Raw genomic sequence first — 18,418 nt, forward strand, 5'->3', positions numbered from 1 at the left:
ACGCCGTTTAAAAGTCAGATTTCTGAGAAAAACATTTATTTCATGTAAGGTAAATGTTTACATACTACATACGTCAACATATGAATGCAGTGAACAAACACGAGTTTTCCCATTTTGAACCTGTCACTTGGTGAACATTGCAATAAGAAAAAAAAACAAAAGGTAGCGCTGGCCTTGTATTGATCCCGGGCTGACTCGCCAGTCAGTCTTTTGAATGAGTTGTGAATAAGGTCCCTCTACTCAATGAGAAGAAAACAGGGAATGAGAGAAGGCCTCGGGCCAAACACAGCTCAAGTGAAAGAGTCTGTGCTGTGACGTTATCTCCTGGCCCTCGTCAGTTATTGAGCTGCATTGGATGGAACTTTTTTGAGGCTGAAGTTGGACCAATTCACCGCTACCTTCCGGCGGGGTTGTTTTGCAGAATCAAGACAGAACCTAGAAAGATGACAGGCATTTGGACAAGGGGAGGAGAGAAACAAAAAGGAAACATTTTCAACGGATCTCAATATTGAATTCAAAGTGCAGTACAGCCTCTTAGGTCGATTGCTTTCTAAGTCGTGCAATTTGGAGTTCAGCTAAAATTTCTAGAAAAAAGACTAGGGACGCACTCTTCAGTACGCATGGTATGGCTTTGGTATGAAAAAAAAATCTCTTGAGACTTGAATTGCACTAACAGGTAAGGAAGCCTTAAGCAAGTTCACACCATTCCAGGCCATGGAATCCGTCAATGCTAAAAATACAAGTATACCCCGCTTTAGTGAGAATTTTAAGTATTTACTGTTTTTTTCCCCCCTCTTTTGTACAGTTAGTAACTATTTTGATCTAAAACGTTTTTAAAGTGGGGGTAATGCCACACACTTACTACTTTGAGAACAAAAAAGTATTTTAATGGCTAGAAAAAGCAATGGCTGTAAGTTCATTTTATGATGTATAGTACATATTTGAGCATGATTATTATAACGTGAGATATATTTTGTTAGTTGGGGAAAAAAAAGTGATTTGTACACACTAAATGAAGAATTGGTCCCTTGTCATTATTAGTATTAGAAGTGCAAAGATTAATCATAAAATAGATCGATAAATATTTCAAGTCATTAAAAGTAAACTGATTAGCATTGTGTTTACTAAAAAGACAAAACAAAAACATCAGATTTGATTTCAATTTGGTACACAATTATCTTTCTTTTTTTATATCTATTTTTTAAAGATTTTTGAGCATGTTAAAAAAATGTTAGTGTATTTTTTTTTTTTTACACCAGTGGGGTAAGTGTAAGACAGGGGGCGCTAGATTTTAACAGAGTCTGTGCAAGTAATTTAAGGCTTTTTGATGCAATGACACAACCAGGATCATTACATTTTCAAATTAAGAGCAAACCAACTGGAGGATGAAGTAACTTGTTGCTAAATTGTGTTATTATAGTGACTCCTTTTCCAAATGTTGCATGTCTTTATTTTGTTAAGCTTTATATGGGATGTAAATTGTCATCAGTGTTGCAATTTTCCAGCAGATGAGCCAGAAATGAAACAGATTATGCTAAACAATCCATCTTCTTTTTACTGATAAAAAAAAAAAAAAAAAAGCTTGGGGATACGGTTCCAAATGTGGGTCCAAACTTTTATAAATTAGGTACAGATGGCCCAGCACCCTACTTGAAATCCCTTTTTTTTCAACTCAGAAGAAGTTCTGTTTATTAAGAGACGGAAATAAACATTGTTTTTAACTCATTCTTCGATTGATCAGTTGTAGCCCTCTCTTTCTTGTATAAGTTTACATTTTGTCTATGTTTTAACATGTGTTTAAAGACCTTAACAATAGTGTGAATAGTGTCATACTGTAACTATAGATGTTTTAAAAAAGATATTATCAGATTGCAATTTTTACTTATTACAGAGTATAGAGTAGAACTCGATGGAGGGAGGGATTACTATACTTGTCATCAGGAACAGATCATTTCAATTGCAATTCATCAAAATATTAGTCACAGAATGATTTATAGGATTTGCTGATGTGCTCTATTTACCTTTTAAAGTATTCTACTTCCCGATCGATTTCATCCATTGACGTAGGATCCACATCTTTTGGAAGAAAGACATCATCTGAAGATTAAATAAAGACAATTATAATTTGCAAGTTGAAAGCATTAATAGAGCAAACACAAACTGACAGACAGAAATATCAAGATTATCCCGCACCAATAGCAGTAGCGGATTTTTCACCCTTGCTCTTGTTCTTCTTATTTTTCCCCTTGGACTGCGCCTGATGCTGCCCGTTTGCCGGAATGGCAAGTTGAGCCTTGCTGTCGGCGTCGTGCTCACATCGCCTCGCTCGCGTCTCGGAGTCACTTTTAACCTTGTGTGCATTCGGGGGGGCAACGTTTGCTCCATTGACTGCAGCGTTTCGGGATGACCTGCTCTCCTCGGCTTTCTTCAGCCCGTTTTTCGGGTTGTCCGATGCTTGCTGGAGATGTTTGAGGGCGGCTTTGGAGCCATTGCAAATAATTTCCGCCACCCTTGACTCGGCGACTTTGGGGTTGTGCTCTGAAACGGACTGCTGCTCCTGTTTCTGCTGCTGCTTTTTACTCTTCTTTGACTTGTTAGCGCCATTCCCCACTGTGCTGTTTTTGGGATCTGAGATGTCCTCTTTTGATTTCGCTGTAACTTGGGCCGGCACTTGCGACAAACCGTCAGATGCGGAGGAAGTGCATTTTTCCGGGGAGCGGACTCGAATGAGCTTGGAGAGACTCGGTGTAGTGTTCAAGCGCTGGATATCCTTGGACCTGCTCGAGATCCCTGTGGCGGTTGTGTTGGTGGCGGTGGAAGTGGTATTCGGGGGCATGTTTGTGTCCTCCCATCCATTAACCAGGTCCAGATGGTTCTTAAAGGTTCCCAGTGAAAGAGGGGCCAGGTCCAGATCTATCTGCTGCATATCCGAGGAGCCGTTCAGATGGGATAGTAAATGGTTGCTCTCTAGCGTGGCCGCCTTTTTTGGGAAGTCGTTGACGTCCAGGTTGAGGTCATACATGCTGAACGAGGCCCGGATGGAGTCTTTGATGGTGTTTTTGATTTCTTCCAGCCGACTGGTGAGAAAACTGTTGACCCGCTCCAGTTCCAACTGGGGCCAATCCAATAGACGTGATGTCTCGGCGGTGTCAGGTATGGGCTCGTCAATGCACTCTGATGAATTGGAAGGGGGATCGCTGCTTGTGGCGCCCACGCTGCTCTGCAGAGCCTTTTCCTGAAATACATATGACATGATGGTAAATCATCATCAAGAAAAGCTATTGTCAACCTTTTTTTTGTAGCCCTGTATGCTTTTTTATCCAGCCAACCACCCCCCCTAATTGTTGCAAAACATTTTTACATGAAAAATTTCTGGTCAGTCTTCAGGAAAATTGAGTCACTAATGACAAAGCGCAAAGAAGTTGTGAAAGCAGAATTTAGCAATGATGTGTCATTTTCCAATTAATTTGCTCTTAATTTGAAAAGAAAACGGTCCTTTCCCTAATACGGCATTAAAAAGCATGACTTAAGAAATACTCCAATTTGAGAGCCACTGATCTGTAACACTGAAGTCTTGAAATTATAAGGTTAATCAAAACCGTGATCTTGCTTGTTTTGTGTCCAATTGAAATGAATTATCTAAATTTAAATTGACATCCATTTGGCGGCTTGTTTATTACAGATAAAACATTAGGACGTTTCTCATAAAGACATTTTACCCCCCATATTGTATGATTCAGAGTTTCATCAAAATTTCCTAGGGTTACTTTAGATGTCAGCAGGCCAGACCTTAGCTAATCTCATGATGACTTCAGCATGGTCAGCATGCATTTTCCTTTGGCTTATTAAATGTAAGAAAGAGAGAAAACTGATTTTGAACTCATTCTGAAATGTTTAAAGGCTGCTTGCTAATGAGTAATTATTTAGTTTATTTTCCACAAGGGATGTATTTCTGTAAGTATCGACCAATTAAACATCACAACCACAAAAAATATATTCTCAAGCATATTCTGATTTATATGACATATAGTCAGAAGTAGTCAAGCTAATAACTGCCAAGAAAATTAATACAATCCTGTCAAGGAATTTGATGTTTTTAGTCAACTGAATCGCTATTAACAACATTAAGTAGCAATTTCCTAAAATAAGTATAACAATTTATCTTGAAAAGAATTAAAGTAAAACATGACAAAACGCTTGTCGGCTTGCGTCTCTGAACATGTGCTTTGGTTTGAGGATTTGCAGTCTGTTTTTCTTTCTGTGAACGACTGCGAAAGTGAACAAATTTCAATGACAAAATTCAGTAATAGGAAAGGACCTCATATCCTAATTTCATAATTGGCATACCTTTTTCTTTTGTTTATGCCGAGCCCTTTTGGCCGCTTTGGCGCTGTTTACAGGTTTGGGCTCAGAACTGTTGATGAAGTCCAGCAATTCATCTACATCCCGGTTGTCAATGGCACCAGACACCGTCAGTTCCGAGTCCTGACGTTGAGGCAGCTCCTCTTTGCGTCGGGTCAGTCGCGAGCGGAGCTTCTCTCTGATCTCAGCGTAGTTTCGACTGGTTGGAGCGGATGGAGGCTGGGACCAAATGAGGATTTCACAATGAGCATTTTACTACTGCTAAGAAAAATTATCTAAAACTCATAACAGTATGGCCAGACTAATATTTGGCAGAGGGAAGGTCAACTGTCTAATGAAGGAAAAAAAATACGCAACAGATTAAAGAAATTTAATTTGGCTCACTTAATTTTAATGAACGATTTTGATGAAATTGCAGCCTTTGCGACGGGAAATTGCATTCTACTACAATGTTAATTTGATTAACTTTTCAGCTCAACTTAGAACAGAAACACAAGAGGGGAGAATCGGAATATGTTTTTTTAGATGGGGGTTATTGTCTTTCTCTTTTACTGTAGATTGTTAATATGCATAGAAATTTAAATTAAAAAGGAATGAATCACAAAACTCTCCCCAATTAATCTCCATTACTCACAATTTCAAAAAGTATTTTCTGTGAAATTTGTAACGGAAGATATTTACATGAGAAGCGTCTTAGAATGAACATGAAACGATCGAATGAAAAAACTGTTTTTAACTGTCGTACTAGTTTACTTTGATCTTTTATGATTATATTCTTGTTGAACAAAACTACCAATTTGTCTACAAAGTGCGCAAATTTTCCATTTTTTCTTTGAGCAACTTTTTTAAAGTAAATTGTCCATCTGTCTTTATGCCAATGACTCTTAACTCAGTTTGCTTGCAAAGTTAGCCGTTCCACTGATACAGATACTAAATAGTACTGAGTTGATAGCTATTTTTTAAACACTTTATAAAATTTAAATTAGTGTCCAACGTTAACGTGTTAACTTTGACAGCAGTATAATAAATAAATATCCTCCCAATAAAAGAATACAAATCCATTTTGCCAATTTCAGAGCTATATGAGACAATTAAATCAGCGGGCTGATTAATCCCTCAAACCATACTAAAAAGAGGGTGACAAAGAATAAATTGTACCGCATTGTGTCCAAAGAACTCGCAGTAACAGCAGTCGCAGTACTTCCCATCCTTCTGGTTAGTGGAGGATGAGGCGCAGGAACTCCTCTCAGAGCTGCTGTCTTCATCCTCCACTTCCTCTAACTCGAGTGACGGCTCGCACATCGTCCCGTTCGTCATTTTATGCCCCTTACATGACTGGTCCCTGCAAGAAAACCAAAGAAACAAGACCATCTTAGTCATCAATCTACAATCAAGTTTGATGATTAGCTCAATGGCCACAGACCTGCAGGCCCCAGATGACAAGTTTCCCAAATTCGTGGAGGCCGCCGTTCCCGTACTGTGTCCGTTGCAAGGGTGGTTACAGCTGGCCGCCGGCGTGCTTGATTTGCCGTGTGGTGTGTTCACAGAAGGAATGTGGGAGTTTTTGCACGGACTGGGTTTGTGAGCTAATGTCGGGCTGTCTGGACTGGGAGAAGCTCTTTTCGTTGTGGACCCGTGGGGGTTTGGTGCCAGAGGGGAAAAAGGAGTGTGGCCCGCGACACCGGCGGCAGATGACGAGGTTACGTGGTTGTGTTGTCCCGAACTCGGCTTTGGGGGAAGGAGGGAGGAATGCTGGGAAGAAAGACCTGTGGGACTGTTGGGCGGTACCGACAAGTCTGTGTGTTGATGATGGTCGCTGGTGTGGAAGGCTTCACCTGGAGGAATCATGAATCGGGTCACAATTACAATACAACCACCTATTAACTCGATGAATCCCTAAAACATATTTATATGTCTTTCCAGAGTCTGGATATTTAACCCCATTTATAGTTTTTCCTTTTATTATTTTTTATTTTGAGGGTAAAGAAGGCTTTGAAAATAGCTGACAATGAATGCTCATTCAATACCAAAGATGTATTTATATGTCTTTGCAGACTCCAGACATTCAACCCCAAACTCTTATTTAAAGTTTTTTGTTAATATTAGAGCAATAACAGGTCTGAAAATATCTGACTGAGTATTTTTAAGAAAAAAATAGGGGTACGTCAGAATTCAAGCAAAGCTGTTACAGAGACTTTGCGCTGTTTTGCCTGTTAGGACTATTGGCTGAAAATAGTAACAGTGCCCAGTATAGAGTTAAACTTGATAGCAAGGCGCATTGTAATGCTATAGTCGTTACGATTTGAATAAAAACATGAATACTCATTATTTGCAATGTCAAGCAATTCTATATCCTTTGTGCCACTAATTAATCACCTTGCCCTCATATTTTATTTAATTTGCAAATCATACAACAAAATAAAAAAATATTGATTCTCCCCTGAATCCGCAACCCCTGCACTGCGCACCTGGTGGCGTTGGTCGACGGCACACGTTCTTGAAATGCTTGGGGGTGGTCTTGCACATGTCAGCTGAGGTAGAGAGGGGAGGCCCAGCAGTGGAGCCGCCGGAATTCTGGGTCAGTGGATGACTGTAGGGGCACACTTTGGCTACCGACGTCTTAGCAGATTTTCCAGGTGCTTCATGGAGTCCTCGTTTCTCGAGACAGGCCGAGCCCGGTGTTAAACCTGCATGCCGAAAAGACAAAAATAGAAATAAAAAGTAAACGCCCAGCACAATTACAATAAGAATAGCTAATGATTACTGAGAAAGGAATGTACTTTTTTTTTTTTTTACACTTGATATTGATTTTTTTTATGCACTTCTCTTTTGTCATATACAATTGTTATGTAAATGTTCTTCCTCTGCCGAGGAGGATATATTGCCAGGAGCAAAAAGAAGAAGAAAAAAAAAAGATCTCCACAAAACTGTGGGAGTGAGGTGTGGGCCAATGCATATATTTAAAAATGGCTACACTTTATTTATCACATTTCAATGAACATTGCAAGATGTGGTTCCACACAGACTTCGGCTTTTTTAGTCAGGGAAAATTGCATGAACCTTCCAAATGTTGAATGAATATTGTAAAAATGAAATAACTTGTAAATAGCGTTTTTAAAATTGGATGTGAGAATTGCTCATTTCTTGTCTCAATTTCTATTAACATGCCAGTTTTCCAATGTTTTTAGATGGTCCCCTTTGTTTTCAGCAACAAATTGATTGGATGCAGTTAAGATCTGAAGAGGGCAAATCAGCGCAGCTAATTGTTGTCTTTATACTGTCAAGCAGTTAACTCATTCAATCCCAAAGATGTGTTTATACGCCTATGCAGTCCAGCAGTCAATGTACAGCATTACTAAAGCGATTGATTATTTTTTTGTCTTTTAGTACTAAAGTAAATACTTAGGTACTAAAAGTAAAACCGTAATCGCTTATGTACTTTAGTAATCAATTACTTTAGTGCTGCATTACCTACTAAATGAACTCAAGTAATTGGTTGCTTTTGTGCTGGAATACCAAAAGTAATTGAAAAGTGAGCATTAACTTTAGTCCTTTTAGTACTTAGAGTGATTGATTACTTAGTACTTGACAACATAAAGCGGTCAATTACTTTGTCATGTAATATCATGAAGGACAATGAAGGTATTCTAAGATGAAGGTTTGATGACATTTTCTGTCAAAAGAGATGCCAGACCTTGTTGTACATGTAAGGGAGCGCTGTGACTGCAGTGCTCCCCTCCGTTGGCGTGGGCCGAGTTCCATAGCCCAGAGAGTTTGTGGGCAGACAGGAAGGAACTCGGGTCCCAATCAACAGTACTTTGCTCAGGATAACCATTACCACAGCCCTGGAACTTACAAGAGGAAGAGTGTGACAATGGTACCTGCAATGAGAACACACACACACAAACAAATATTCAATCACAGCTCCTGTATTTTATCCCTGGCAGCAACAATATAAGAAGATGTAACTGTTTACTGACTCAATATGTGCCACTTGATTATGTGAGCCATTTCTACAACGCAACCGCAGATTTGGCTGCAAATATCCCATTCAACTATTTTTAGTGTTTTGTAAGTGCCAAGAAAATCTGACCAAAAAAAAAATTCACAAGCTTCCAAAAATGTTCAAAGGTTGCAGTAAACTGAGACGATTAAGTAAAACTCAGACAATAGATTCACATGCAAGTATGATTTGGAATTTGATCACGAAAAAACATTTTGGGATGAAATAAAATAGAAAATGGAAGTTGAAACGTCTTCTATGACTTCAGCAACTCTTCTACGACTTGAGAAAATAAAGTCAGATTTGAACTTGCTCTGCTTTAAAAAACCAGGAGGAATGTGACTCTTCAGAACAGCTTCTGAACTAGATCGTGTGACTCAAGAAACATAAATTACTATAATCTTACTACATCATCTCAATGCTAGTAAGGAGACACTACTGGGAAAAAATGATCACATGAGATCTTAACCCAATTAAACACAAACAACAATTGATTATTAAAAAAATCATTATTTGCAGCCCTAACGCATAATATTTTAGAGTGCAATTCCTCTTAAGTTAGGGAGGCTAGAAATATTATTTTTTTGAGCTACGCGCCTGGTAATTACTCATTCATATTTTATTTTTTTTATGAAATGTGAACATATCGAAAGTCAGCGACGATCACACAAGGGATTTTGTTTGACTTTGCAGGTTTTATTGTATTAGGTGAGAAAATAAACACACAAGCTAGACCAATGGAGACAAGATAACCTAGGTAAACAGCCAATATGGCTTCCTTAAAATGTCAGAGAAGTTGTAAATTTAAAAAAAGAAAAAAGGTGGCAGTTCCCTACACTTGTATTTACCCCAGATGGCTGCTCCTGGGCGCTCCGTCTCTCTTCCTCCTCCACGCTTTTGCAGCAACTTTGACATATCCACAGAGGCACCTCTCCCAGCAGGGACTGGGACAAGGAGGGAACCGACTCGGCCAGCTTCCGCCCCGGCGCCTCCCGCAATAAGGCCTGGGAGAACGCGGGCACGGCATCGGCAAGTTTGGTGCCATGTCCCCCGGGGAGCCCGTTGGCAGTGTTTGCCCCCCAGTCTTTAAATTCGCGGTGGCACAGGAGGCAGCAGGTATGCATCGGCTGAGGACATAAAACAATACTGAAGTGAATTAATTGCACATGATGAGCTGTCAGACTGCAGCACGGGACCCATCACTTAGCTGGATAATTAACAAGACATGACATAACATCAAAGATCAAAGTGTGCTTCCTGACGGTGACAACTAAAAATAGCGCAAATGTAACCGTAACTTGCAATTGGTCGTCATCTTTTTTTTAATCGAGTAAAACAATGTGCGTATTAAGAAGCTCACACATAAGCATACCAAGAACATGCAAATTCTACACAGAAAGACCTGAGCCAAAATTTGAAGCAGTTACGCTAAACACTATACTGATCTTTGAAGTGATCATGCTTTTTTTTGTATTTTCATTCCCCCCCCCCACAATGCCCTCAATCTAGCACACTTGGATTTAGCCGAGTAGTCAGAATGACTAAAAAGATACAAACTAAAAACAAAAGTCCACTACAGAAGGTTATAGCAATTAAAAAGGCAATTTTTTGTTCTAAGAACTTCTTCAAGTGTTTATTTTTTCTTTAACACAAGCAATACATCTGAACTACAATTAACTATATCAAATTTATTAAACATCCACGTCTTTGTGTAATTGGTTAGCTCTACTCTAAAATAAAGGCATGTGTGAAAGATGTGAAAGTGACAAACAAGTGTGTTGTCAACAAATGTGACGTAAATTTCTTAACCTTTTCTCATGATTTGAGCCATGCGGTTTATAGTTCAGAGCGGCAATCCACCGGTAAAGCAAATGTGTGTATGTGTTTAAGATGTACATTTATGGAACAAATCTAATACAGCACTGAAAAGATGTGAATCAATGGCTGTTTTCAATAAGTTTTAAAAATATAGTGTGAAAAAAAAAATATATATATAAATAAATAAAAAAAAAATATATATATATATATATATATATATATATATATATATTATGCTGATTTGATTTTGAGTTTGAACATCTAATTTACTGCCGTATTCTGGCAGTTATGTTGAATAAAAACCTCCATATAGCATCTTTCTGTGAAAATATTTGATGTTACGTCCTGTGGTTTATAGTCTGGTGTGGCTTAGGTGACAAACATTTGCTGCTGCAGCTTATCTACCTGTGCGGCTTATATTCTAAAATTTACTGTATATAAAATTGTGGCTTTATCTCTTTTTAACATTTGACGTTCCAAGAACTGCAGTTTGTCAGCACTGAATTTATATAGACACTAATAAAAAATAATGTACATGAACCAAAATCAAGCGTTTTTTTCCCAAAGGTGCGAAATAGAATTTGAAAATCGAATTCTGCTAAATAGTGATGCCAATTTTAATTTGATTACTTGTTCAGCTCTCTAATAAACCTACGTAGAATCGACCCGTTTAACATCACATCATTGTAAGGTCAATCACAATATGATTCGATTTTCCCTTGCGTGGGTTCGAATGTAATTACTCGTGAACACGAAGCCAAGTTCATAGGTCCCAGTAAGGTGAGTGAGCATGACAGATGTCTCGCCTAAAGCATGCATCATAAATTTCTCCCAATACGTTCCTTGTTTCCAGATCAACTTTGCATTAGTTCTGCATTTTTTTTGCACCACCAGGGTGGATGGCGGTGCCTGGGACTCGACCAAAATGTCGCGTGTTAGCCTCCACTGTTACAACGCCGTTATGCATAGGCGCCAGCTAGCTTGATTAGCTGTTAGCTTGCTTAGCCGCCGTTTCCTGTAATGTGCGCAAAGTGAAGGTGGTAAGCACGTTTGCTTGGCGTGCTAGCTCGCCGATAGCTCAGCTAAGCTAACATGAGCGGGGGCGGTTGGACTGTTGAGCGTTTAACGTTGCAAACGGGACGACCTGTCTGAAGCACAATGTCACCTGTCTGCCGTGCGAGATGGGCTTTGCACGGCCACGATGCCAAGCAGGCACGCTTGCACTGATACATGATGTAAAACATGATCGCATGGATGCTTGTCGGACTGTAACGTTACTGCTAGTATTATTGCGTTCATATCAGAACGATGGCTTTTCAAGGAGTCAATTGATCATGTTAAATTTAGCTACTGGGAGGGATTGTTTTTGTTAAGCGTACGGTAACTAGCTCGGCGAGGAGGGGCTCGCCTTGGTCGAATTAGCCCATTGTGAAACTGGTTAAGAAGCTTGCCTGGTTCGCCCTGGTGGTGGTGGTCAGCCTCTCCACTCCAGCATCTCCTTCACCGCCGCCGCCGCCAGTTGCATCGCCGGGAGAAACTGGATTCTTCGGTGCGGTCTGCTGCCCTGGTACAAGCTCCTTCTGAGCGACGCCTTGCTGTTTGCTTTTCTTCCTTGCCATAGCGACGGCTTCCGCAAAGAGCTTTGGCCAAGTTTGCACCAGTTTCGGCGATTCGTAGCGCACAGTTTCGCGTATTGTCGGACCACGAAATGTTCTCTCCTCCTCCTCCAGTCAAGACAACAGTCAATATGGCGGAGGACTGGTCTGGCACACTCGGGAGTTCATAGGTTACGGATACTGCTGGCGAGGCGGCTTCGTTTTCATGACTACAGCTACAGCTAAAATCTACGAGGGCGTTGAAGCCATCGCCGCCATTTTTAGTACGGGCAAACGTCTCCTGCCATTACCGAAAAATAAAATATAAAGTACACAACCAACCTTTTTTTTTAATTCTAAATTTTAATTTTACACAAAAGCGGTGTTATTTACTTAGTAAATTCAATACGTTAATGCCAATATTCAAATTCCGAAGGGGGAAACTGCGTTGATAAACGAGCTTGTTAAAGCATTATTTAGCTACTTCATTCAACTTTTTATCAACGTTTAACAAATTTTATTTGAAAAAAACAAACAAAAAAACTAACAAAAGCGGTGTAAAATAATAGCTCTGTCCATTACATAACTGACCCGCGCAACGTTTGGAGTGAGTTTTTTAGTTTGCACACATTTATACGACACTGAAAAAAAGAAAATTAATTTAAATATGTCACACTGTGTTTGAGTCATTAAAACTAAAACAATAGACGAACGTAGTGTCTTTATTGTTTAAAAGGAGAGGGGCGGTGAGAGGGCGCGACGTCGAAATTTTACGTTGTCTCTGAATGCGTTCATGTTTTTCTGAAATTGTGCAGTCGCAGATTATACGACAGAAAAGTCACATCATAAAATGAGATTTTCTGTACATTCTTGCCTTTAGTTACTATTTCTAAGATAGGGTTTTCGAAAATAGAACGGAGCTCAGTGAACTATCGTTTACGATATACGCTATTTCATTTATACAAAAGAAGACAATTACTTTTTTTTCCACCGAACTTTAAAAAATGGCCTATATGTGTACAAGTGTGGTAAAATAAATCTGATACGTTGCACATTGTAGCTCTGTGTGACGAAGATTGTACCCGATTGACATTTTTTGGCGTGTGAGAACACGGATTTCCGAGTTTAGCTCGGACCCTGAATGCAACGCCAGTGTTGGAGCTCTGACTGGATTGAAGACGTTGCACACTTGCAGTCAGTCAGACTGAAAGGGCTTATTCTACTTTAGCCTACTGGTTCCTTTTGCTTGTTCTTTTGGACACAATAACGAAATCGCAGAATGGAAGGGTCAATTTGCAACATTCAGGTTCTTCTTCGTGCCGCCGAGTTCCTGGAGAGGAGAGAGCGAGGTCAGTGTCTATTTCTGCACAACAAACGTCAGTGTCGGCGGCGAAGTTGCTTATCGTTATAAATAACAAAAGGTAAAGCGAAGCGAGTGCAACTATGATCTGCAAATATAAATTGTAAGCGAAGGGAAGAGGAATAGCATGCGAACTGATCGATATGCATGTCCAGCTATTTTGGACAAGCTCTCTATTTGACTCAGTGACCTACATATCGCTCACATCATTGTACTCAAAGGCGCCAATTTGCTCCACTTTCAAAATGAAACTGAGCAGCTTTCCGCGATTGTGACGGCGAATAAGCACTGCCTAGAAAATCCTTTTTTCGGTATTTGTTGATCGCATTTGAAGCAGTTTTTACTTGAGATTTCTGACGTTAGCTTTTACAACAGTTGAAATTTCGTGGCGGGTGATGGCGCCAAAATCAAACTCAGCTGATGCCGCTGACTTTTTTTTTTAACCAACTTTTTTTTTTAGACAATCCTACCTCCAATACATCACAATACAGTAACACCATTCGTCTTAATGCAATTAGTTGTCGATATCACATCTGTAACGGTTGAAAAAAAGTCTTTCAGTAACAAATGCGTTGGCGGCTAGCATATCTGTCCCACAATCTGAGGTTCTGGGTTCAAATCTTGGCTTGGCGTTTGCATGCTTTTTTGTTTACTCCTCATTCTTTCATTCATAGAGGCTACATTTAAAATTGAGACATTTTAAAACTTGCACATCTCTAATCGTGCTCACTTCAATCTCTGAACCCGTAAAAAAAAATCTATTATTTTTTATGAGCATTACCTCTCCATAAAAGTATCGTAATGACAGAAAACTGCAATAAATCTTTACCAGAAATAAATGTGTCTATCTCTACTGGTTCCAACATCAATCTGTTAAAATTTCAAACGGATTGCACCATTATTTTGTATTTTATGGACATTAACATCTTCTCTATTAGTGCTCAATACAGTTTCATTTTTTTTAATAAAGAAAATGATTAATGCCCATGAAAGAAAAAAAAAAGCAATTGTTTTGATATTTTCAGTAGTCGAATGAGTGGATGTGTTTGTGAATTTTGGTCACGACACACAGTTTTTACATGAGACTATCCCAATGTGAGTGAATGTAAAACAATACAACTTGGTTTCAAATCCAACTGCACAGTTTATGCAAAATTAGATTGTGCAGGCCATTATGCAATTTCAGCAGATTGCTCAGTTGTCGTATGATACCAAAAGGCCACGTCATGTTTCGACTTACTCCTGTCAGCAGCTACGGAAGTAGAATTGTCTCGAATTTGACGTAATTTTGCTGTGTCTTCCAGAGGCAGAACACGGTTACGCTTCACTTCTGCCTCCCAGTCCGACTCTATCTGATAAAAGAAGCAAACAGAAGAGCAAAAAGATAGCTGCTGGTGGCAATAGGTGAATGCATTACATAACACACAGCTGACAAGAGGGTGCGGTGTGCTTGTTTGGCTTCAGCATGGCAGTTATTAACATTTTTTTTTTTAATTAACAAACCTTTCTCATGCCATGATTACAGGTCGGTGCACAACGAGCTGGAGAAAAACAGGTAACTAATACAATTGTGTTTGGAATAACGAGCCACAATTTGAGGTATAAATTGTCATGCTTTGCAGGAGAGCACAGCTGAGGCATTGCCTGGAGCAGCTCAAGAAGCAAGTTCCACTCTCGTCGGACACGGTGAGGAACACTACGCTCAACCTGCTCAGGCGAGCCCAGCTGCATATCAAGGTAGGAAAATAGTAACTACAACATTTAAGTTTTTTTCTTTTTAAATTTAAGGCTAAATTGAAGATTGTTGTTCAGAGGGTTGACCTCATAGTTGTGTATCAACAAAAATAACCTTAACGAACCGAAATTTGATTTTTTTCCTCAATTTTGCAGTTTAAAAATGACACTTTGTACATCACATACATGTACGTCAACTTTATTTGATTTAATTGTTCAGCCCTAATTTCCACCTGAAAAAATTGATTTTAGGCCAAAAGTGTGCAAAAGCTGTTTTTTTCTGAAAAAATATTTTACTGTCATAAAACTATAATCATAGCAAAAGCTTCATTCATTTTTTTGTACGTTAATTTCATACATAAAGTTTCTGGGTTAATTTTTTTTTTTTTTAATTTCTGTTTTACTATTCAAAAGAAGGAAGTTCAGTCAGCTGGAAATTGTGAAGTTCTTCAATAAACATAACTTAGTGACCTTTTTCATCTTGCACTCAAAAAATGCAATGTATATTAAAAACAAAAACAAAAAAAAATGCAGATAAAGACTAAACACATTTTTGGGAAAAGCAAAACAAAATTGAATGAATATGGGCTGAACACTACCGGTAATTAGAACCAACAACAAAAAGTCTAAATCAAATGGAAATTAGCTATAGTGACATTGAAACAATTAAGACTACTGCTATGGGCAGCGAATGCCTAAAGCTGCTCTTAATATTTTGACTCTAAAAACATGAGTCAAAAAAGGACCAACATGATATCAGGGTCAATTGGACCTAACTTCCTGGGTTGTTCTGTACAACAACCAACTTTTTTAGGTCTTATACAAAATAACTCATTTTTGTTGTTTTGTGCAAAACAATCTAAAAAGGTGGGCTAAATTGACCCAATTAAGGATGAAAAAAGCACCAACCCAATATTGGGTCAATTTGAGCCAACTTTCTGGGATAGTTTATACAAAACAACCTATTCTTGAGGTTGTCTTGTACAAAACGACACATTTTGGGGTTTGTTTTGTGCACAACTATCTCAAATGTTGGCCCATATTTTGGCTTGGTCCTTTTTTTGCACCCATAATTAGGTTCTTCCTAACCCCAAATGTTGATTGAATGCGTATAATCAATTGCAATACAACATTACACTTGGCTCTCAGTTTGGTACAGTTGAGTTCTACCTCCATCCCTGCAAATTTCAAGCAGGAGCTTCTGTTAAATAAATGCATCTCTGACACATTCAACCCATTTTCATTTGATAAAGCGCTTGATTGGACATAATTATATAGTGCATGTGGTTATAACGTTGCCCCTTGACTTTTGCTCACATCTCTCCTGACCGTTTTGTGTTTGACATCACAGAAGCTGCAGGAGCAGGATGAGCGCGCCGAGCAGCTGAAGGGTCGTCTGCGCTGGGAGCAGAGGGAGCTCCAGGTGCGTCTGGAGCAGTTGCAGCGAGGCGCAGAGCGGATGAGGAACAACAGCCAGGGCTCCACCATGTCGTCAGAGAGGTCGGACTCGGACAGAGGTCAGTTACTTTGCACTCATTATGCTTATACATATGTGATGCTTTTTCACAAAACCAGGCTCATGCCCAGAAAATGAGATATTGTACACTTAATTCTCGTGCAGTATTGTGCCCATTTTTTTTCTACTCGTACGGCATTCTACCGTATTTTAGCCAAGGGATGGCATTTTCCTTTATGTGGATAAAGTTTCAGTGTCTTTTTTTCAATGCTTTCCCATTAGTGTAAAATGCCTGTGTAAAGATCAAAGGATTGGACAAACTGATATATAAAAACATGACGGTTGGCCAAATAAGTTACAGCACTTGCTTGCCAAGTTTAAATCCCTAGTTTTGAGAAAAATGCGTTTACAAGTTAATCTTTCAATAATCCATAGCAAGCAGTACCTTAAGAAAAAGAAATTGACCTGAAACTTTCAGAAACTGTTAAATGACCACTGGAGAGTCAATTCTAATAGCAGGTCCACATCATCTGGAGTTTGAACACTTTAAAATCTGAGGAAGTTTAACATCTCAACAGATTAATTTTTGGCTAAAATGCTTCTTTGGCCTCAACCCCAAAACAACTTTGATTACATTTAAAATTCATTCCTGTGGCATTATTTGCCAAAGCTTGCTTGTTTAAGTGGTGCTCCACGTGTGGGTTTTAATGTCAAATTATTGCAATGGGAAACTTGATTTAAAATTTTGATGACATTTTCTTAAACACATTTTTGTTTTGATTCAATTGATTTGATTTGGTTAACTCACAACTATTATCCCTGACATATGCCTGTTTTCGTCAAAACACGCCACTAGAATAGACAGAGATATCCCACAGGACTTAAAATGTCCTTTCTTCTCTTTGACACGGCATGTTATTTGCTGCTTTCAGAGGACGTAGAGGTGGACGTGGAGAGCATCGTGTTTGACTGCATGGACTCTGACGAGCCGCACATTGCATGCAGCGCTGCAGATCACTGTTACTCTACTATGGACAAAGCCTGGCTATGACCGCAGCTATCATTATTCTCATCATCGTCATAGGAGGGGGGAGGGGAGGAGACAACATTCCAAAAATCAACAGGGTGAGGACAATGAAACTGCAAAAGTGAATGGATTCCTTTTTTCCAAAGGCAGTTTTTTAACATTGTTTGAATGTTACACCACAAGCGTAATCATGATTTCGGTTATGAATGAGCTGTGTCCATTTTGCACTGATGAGCAGTTCACATCACTGGGCTAGGATGGCTGTATCAAACAAATCCAAAGCCATGAAGACGCAATTTTGTAAGGGTTTTGTTTAAACACCCCCCCCCCCCCCCAAAAAAAAAAAAAAAAAACAACCCCAAAACAAAAACAAACAAACCCTAATAGAGCGGTTTCTTGACTTCACTATGCCTACACTGACTTCAGCCTTAAAAATTAAATGTGCTATAGTTTTGTTTTTAAGTTTCTAAGCATTACAGTATATCACAGTAAGGCCGCGTGGGGCCCGCACTTAAACATTAATCTCCGCTATGGTTTATATCCACTGTGTCATTTTATGTTTTCTTTTGTTGCACATAAACATCCTCGCATTGCACTTGTCTCGTCTCATTGGGCTTGTGAGTACAGTACATCGAAAGTGAAACAGCAGGTAACAGCAATGGTTTGGTGGTCATCTTTGCACAGTTCTCTAACTGTACCTGAGATTCAATTAGTGTATTTGCACACTCGAGTCTGCCAGGAAGTGTGAGTTAGGATGCCGAGAGGATGGAAAGCATCAATTTCTTGCGCAGCCTTGGTTCTTCTTGATCACTATTAACTTCTTTAGGTAATGATTTTGCTGTATTACTTTGTATTATGTTGCTCTATATTTAACAACCGAAGGCCTCGCCATCACCTTTTGTATATGCAAAATGCCTTATTACCTTTTAAAGCTGTTTTACATATGCATTCAGACTCTCTCTGCCCAGTAAAATTATGTAGCAATTTTTTTAATGATGTAAGCTTTTTATGAATAAATATTTTCTATATTTAAAGTTGGCTTCATTTATTTGACACAAAGGAA

The 18,418-nt window shown here is 39.1% G+C and overlaps 2 protein-coding genes across 3 annotated transcripts; one reads left to right on the forward strand and one right to left on the reverse strand.

Moving 5' to 3' along the window:
- Positions 1-6: 6 nt before the first annotated feature.
- On the reverse strand, positions 7-12,086 carry fam193b (family with sequence similarity 193 member B). Of its 2 annotated transcripts, none has more exons than XM_088431130.1 (10): positions 11,635-12,086; positions 9,214-9,492; positions 8,057-8,243; positions 6,831-7,049; positions 5,786-6,197; positions 5,521-5,704; positions 4,348-4,581; positions 2,218-3,235; positions 2,022-2,097; positions 7-435 (listed from the first exon to the last, which is right to left on the reverse strand). In XM_088431130.1, exons 1-10 carry the CDS (start codon positions 11,800-11,802, stop codon positions 339-341), a joined length of 2,874 nt encoding a protein of 957 aa, XP_088287256.1. In that variant the 5' UTR covers positions 11,803-12,086; the 3' UTR covers positions 7-338. The 2 variants fall into 2 exon arrangements, with proteins under 2 accessions (XP_088287256.1, XP_088287254.1); XM_088431128.1 differs by having other exon boundaries at positions 2,194-3,235; positions 11,635-12,019.
- Positions 12,087-12,945: 859 nt separating this feature from the next.
- On the forward strand, positions 12,946-18,389 carry mxd3 (MAX dimerization protein 3). The gene is made up of 6 exons (XM_088431133.1): positions 12,946-13,127; positions 14,443-14,542; positions 14,664-14,693; positions 14,761-14,875; positions 16,224-16,389; positions 17,261-18,389. The coding sequence occupies exons 1-6, from the start codon at positions 13,058-13,060 to the stop codon at positions 17,377-17,379; spliced, it is 600 nt and encodes a 199-aa protein (XP_088287259.1). The 5' UTR covers positions 12,946-13,057; the 3' UTR covers positions 17,380-18,389.
- The last annotated feature ends 29 nt before the right edge of the window (positions 18,390-18,418 follow it).

Source organism: Hippichthys cyanospilos, chromosome 13 (genome assembly GCF_059441005.1).
Source record: "Hippichthys cyanospilos isolate Australia breed blue-spotted pipefish chromosome 13, RoL_Hcya_1.0, whole genome shotgun sequence".
NCBI classification, from domain to species: domain Eukaryota; kingdom Metazoa; phylum Chordata; class Actinopteri; order Syngnathiformes; family Syngnathidae; genus Hippichthys; species Hippichthys cyanospilos.

Bases quoted from the DNA above. Each gene is read 5' to 3' on its own strand.
- fam193b (XM_088431128.1), bottom strand. From the start codon at position 11,802: ATGGCAAGGAAGAAAAGCAAACAGCAAGGCGTCGCTCAGAAGGAGCTT. The intron at 4,582-5,520 runs GTACAATTTATT...ATTTGGTCCCAG, and splicing joins AGTTCTTTGGACACAATGCG to CCTCCATCCGCTCCAACCAG. The intron at 2,098-2,193 runs GTGCGGGATAAT...TTTAATCTTCAG, and splicing joins AAAATCCGCTACTGCTATTG to ATGATGTCTTTCTTCCAAAA.
- mxd3 (XM_088431133.1), top strand. From the start codon at position 13,058: ATGGAAGGGTCAATTTGCAACATTCAGGTTCTTCTTCGTGCCGCCGAG. The intron at 14,543-14,663 runs GTGAATGCATTA...CCATGATTACAG, and splicing joins ATAGCTGCTGGTGGCAATAG to GTCGGTGCACAACGAGCTGG. The intron at 14,694-14,760 runs GTAACTAATACA...CATGCTTTGCAG, and splicing joins AACGAGCTGGAGAAAAACAG to GAGAGCACAGCTGAGGCATT.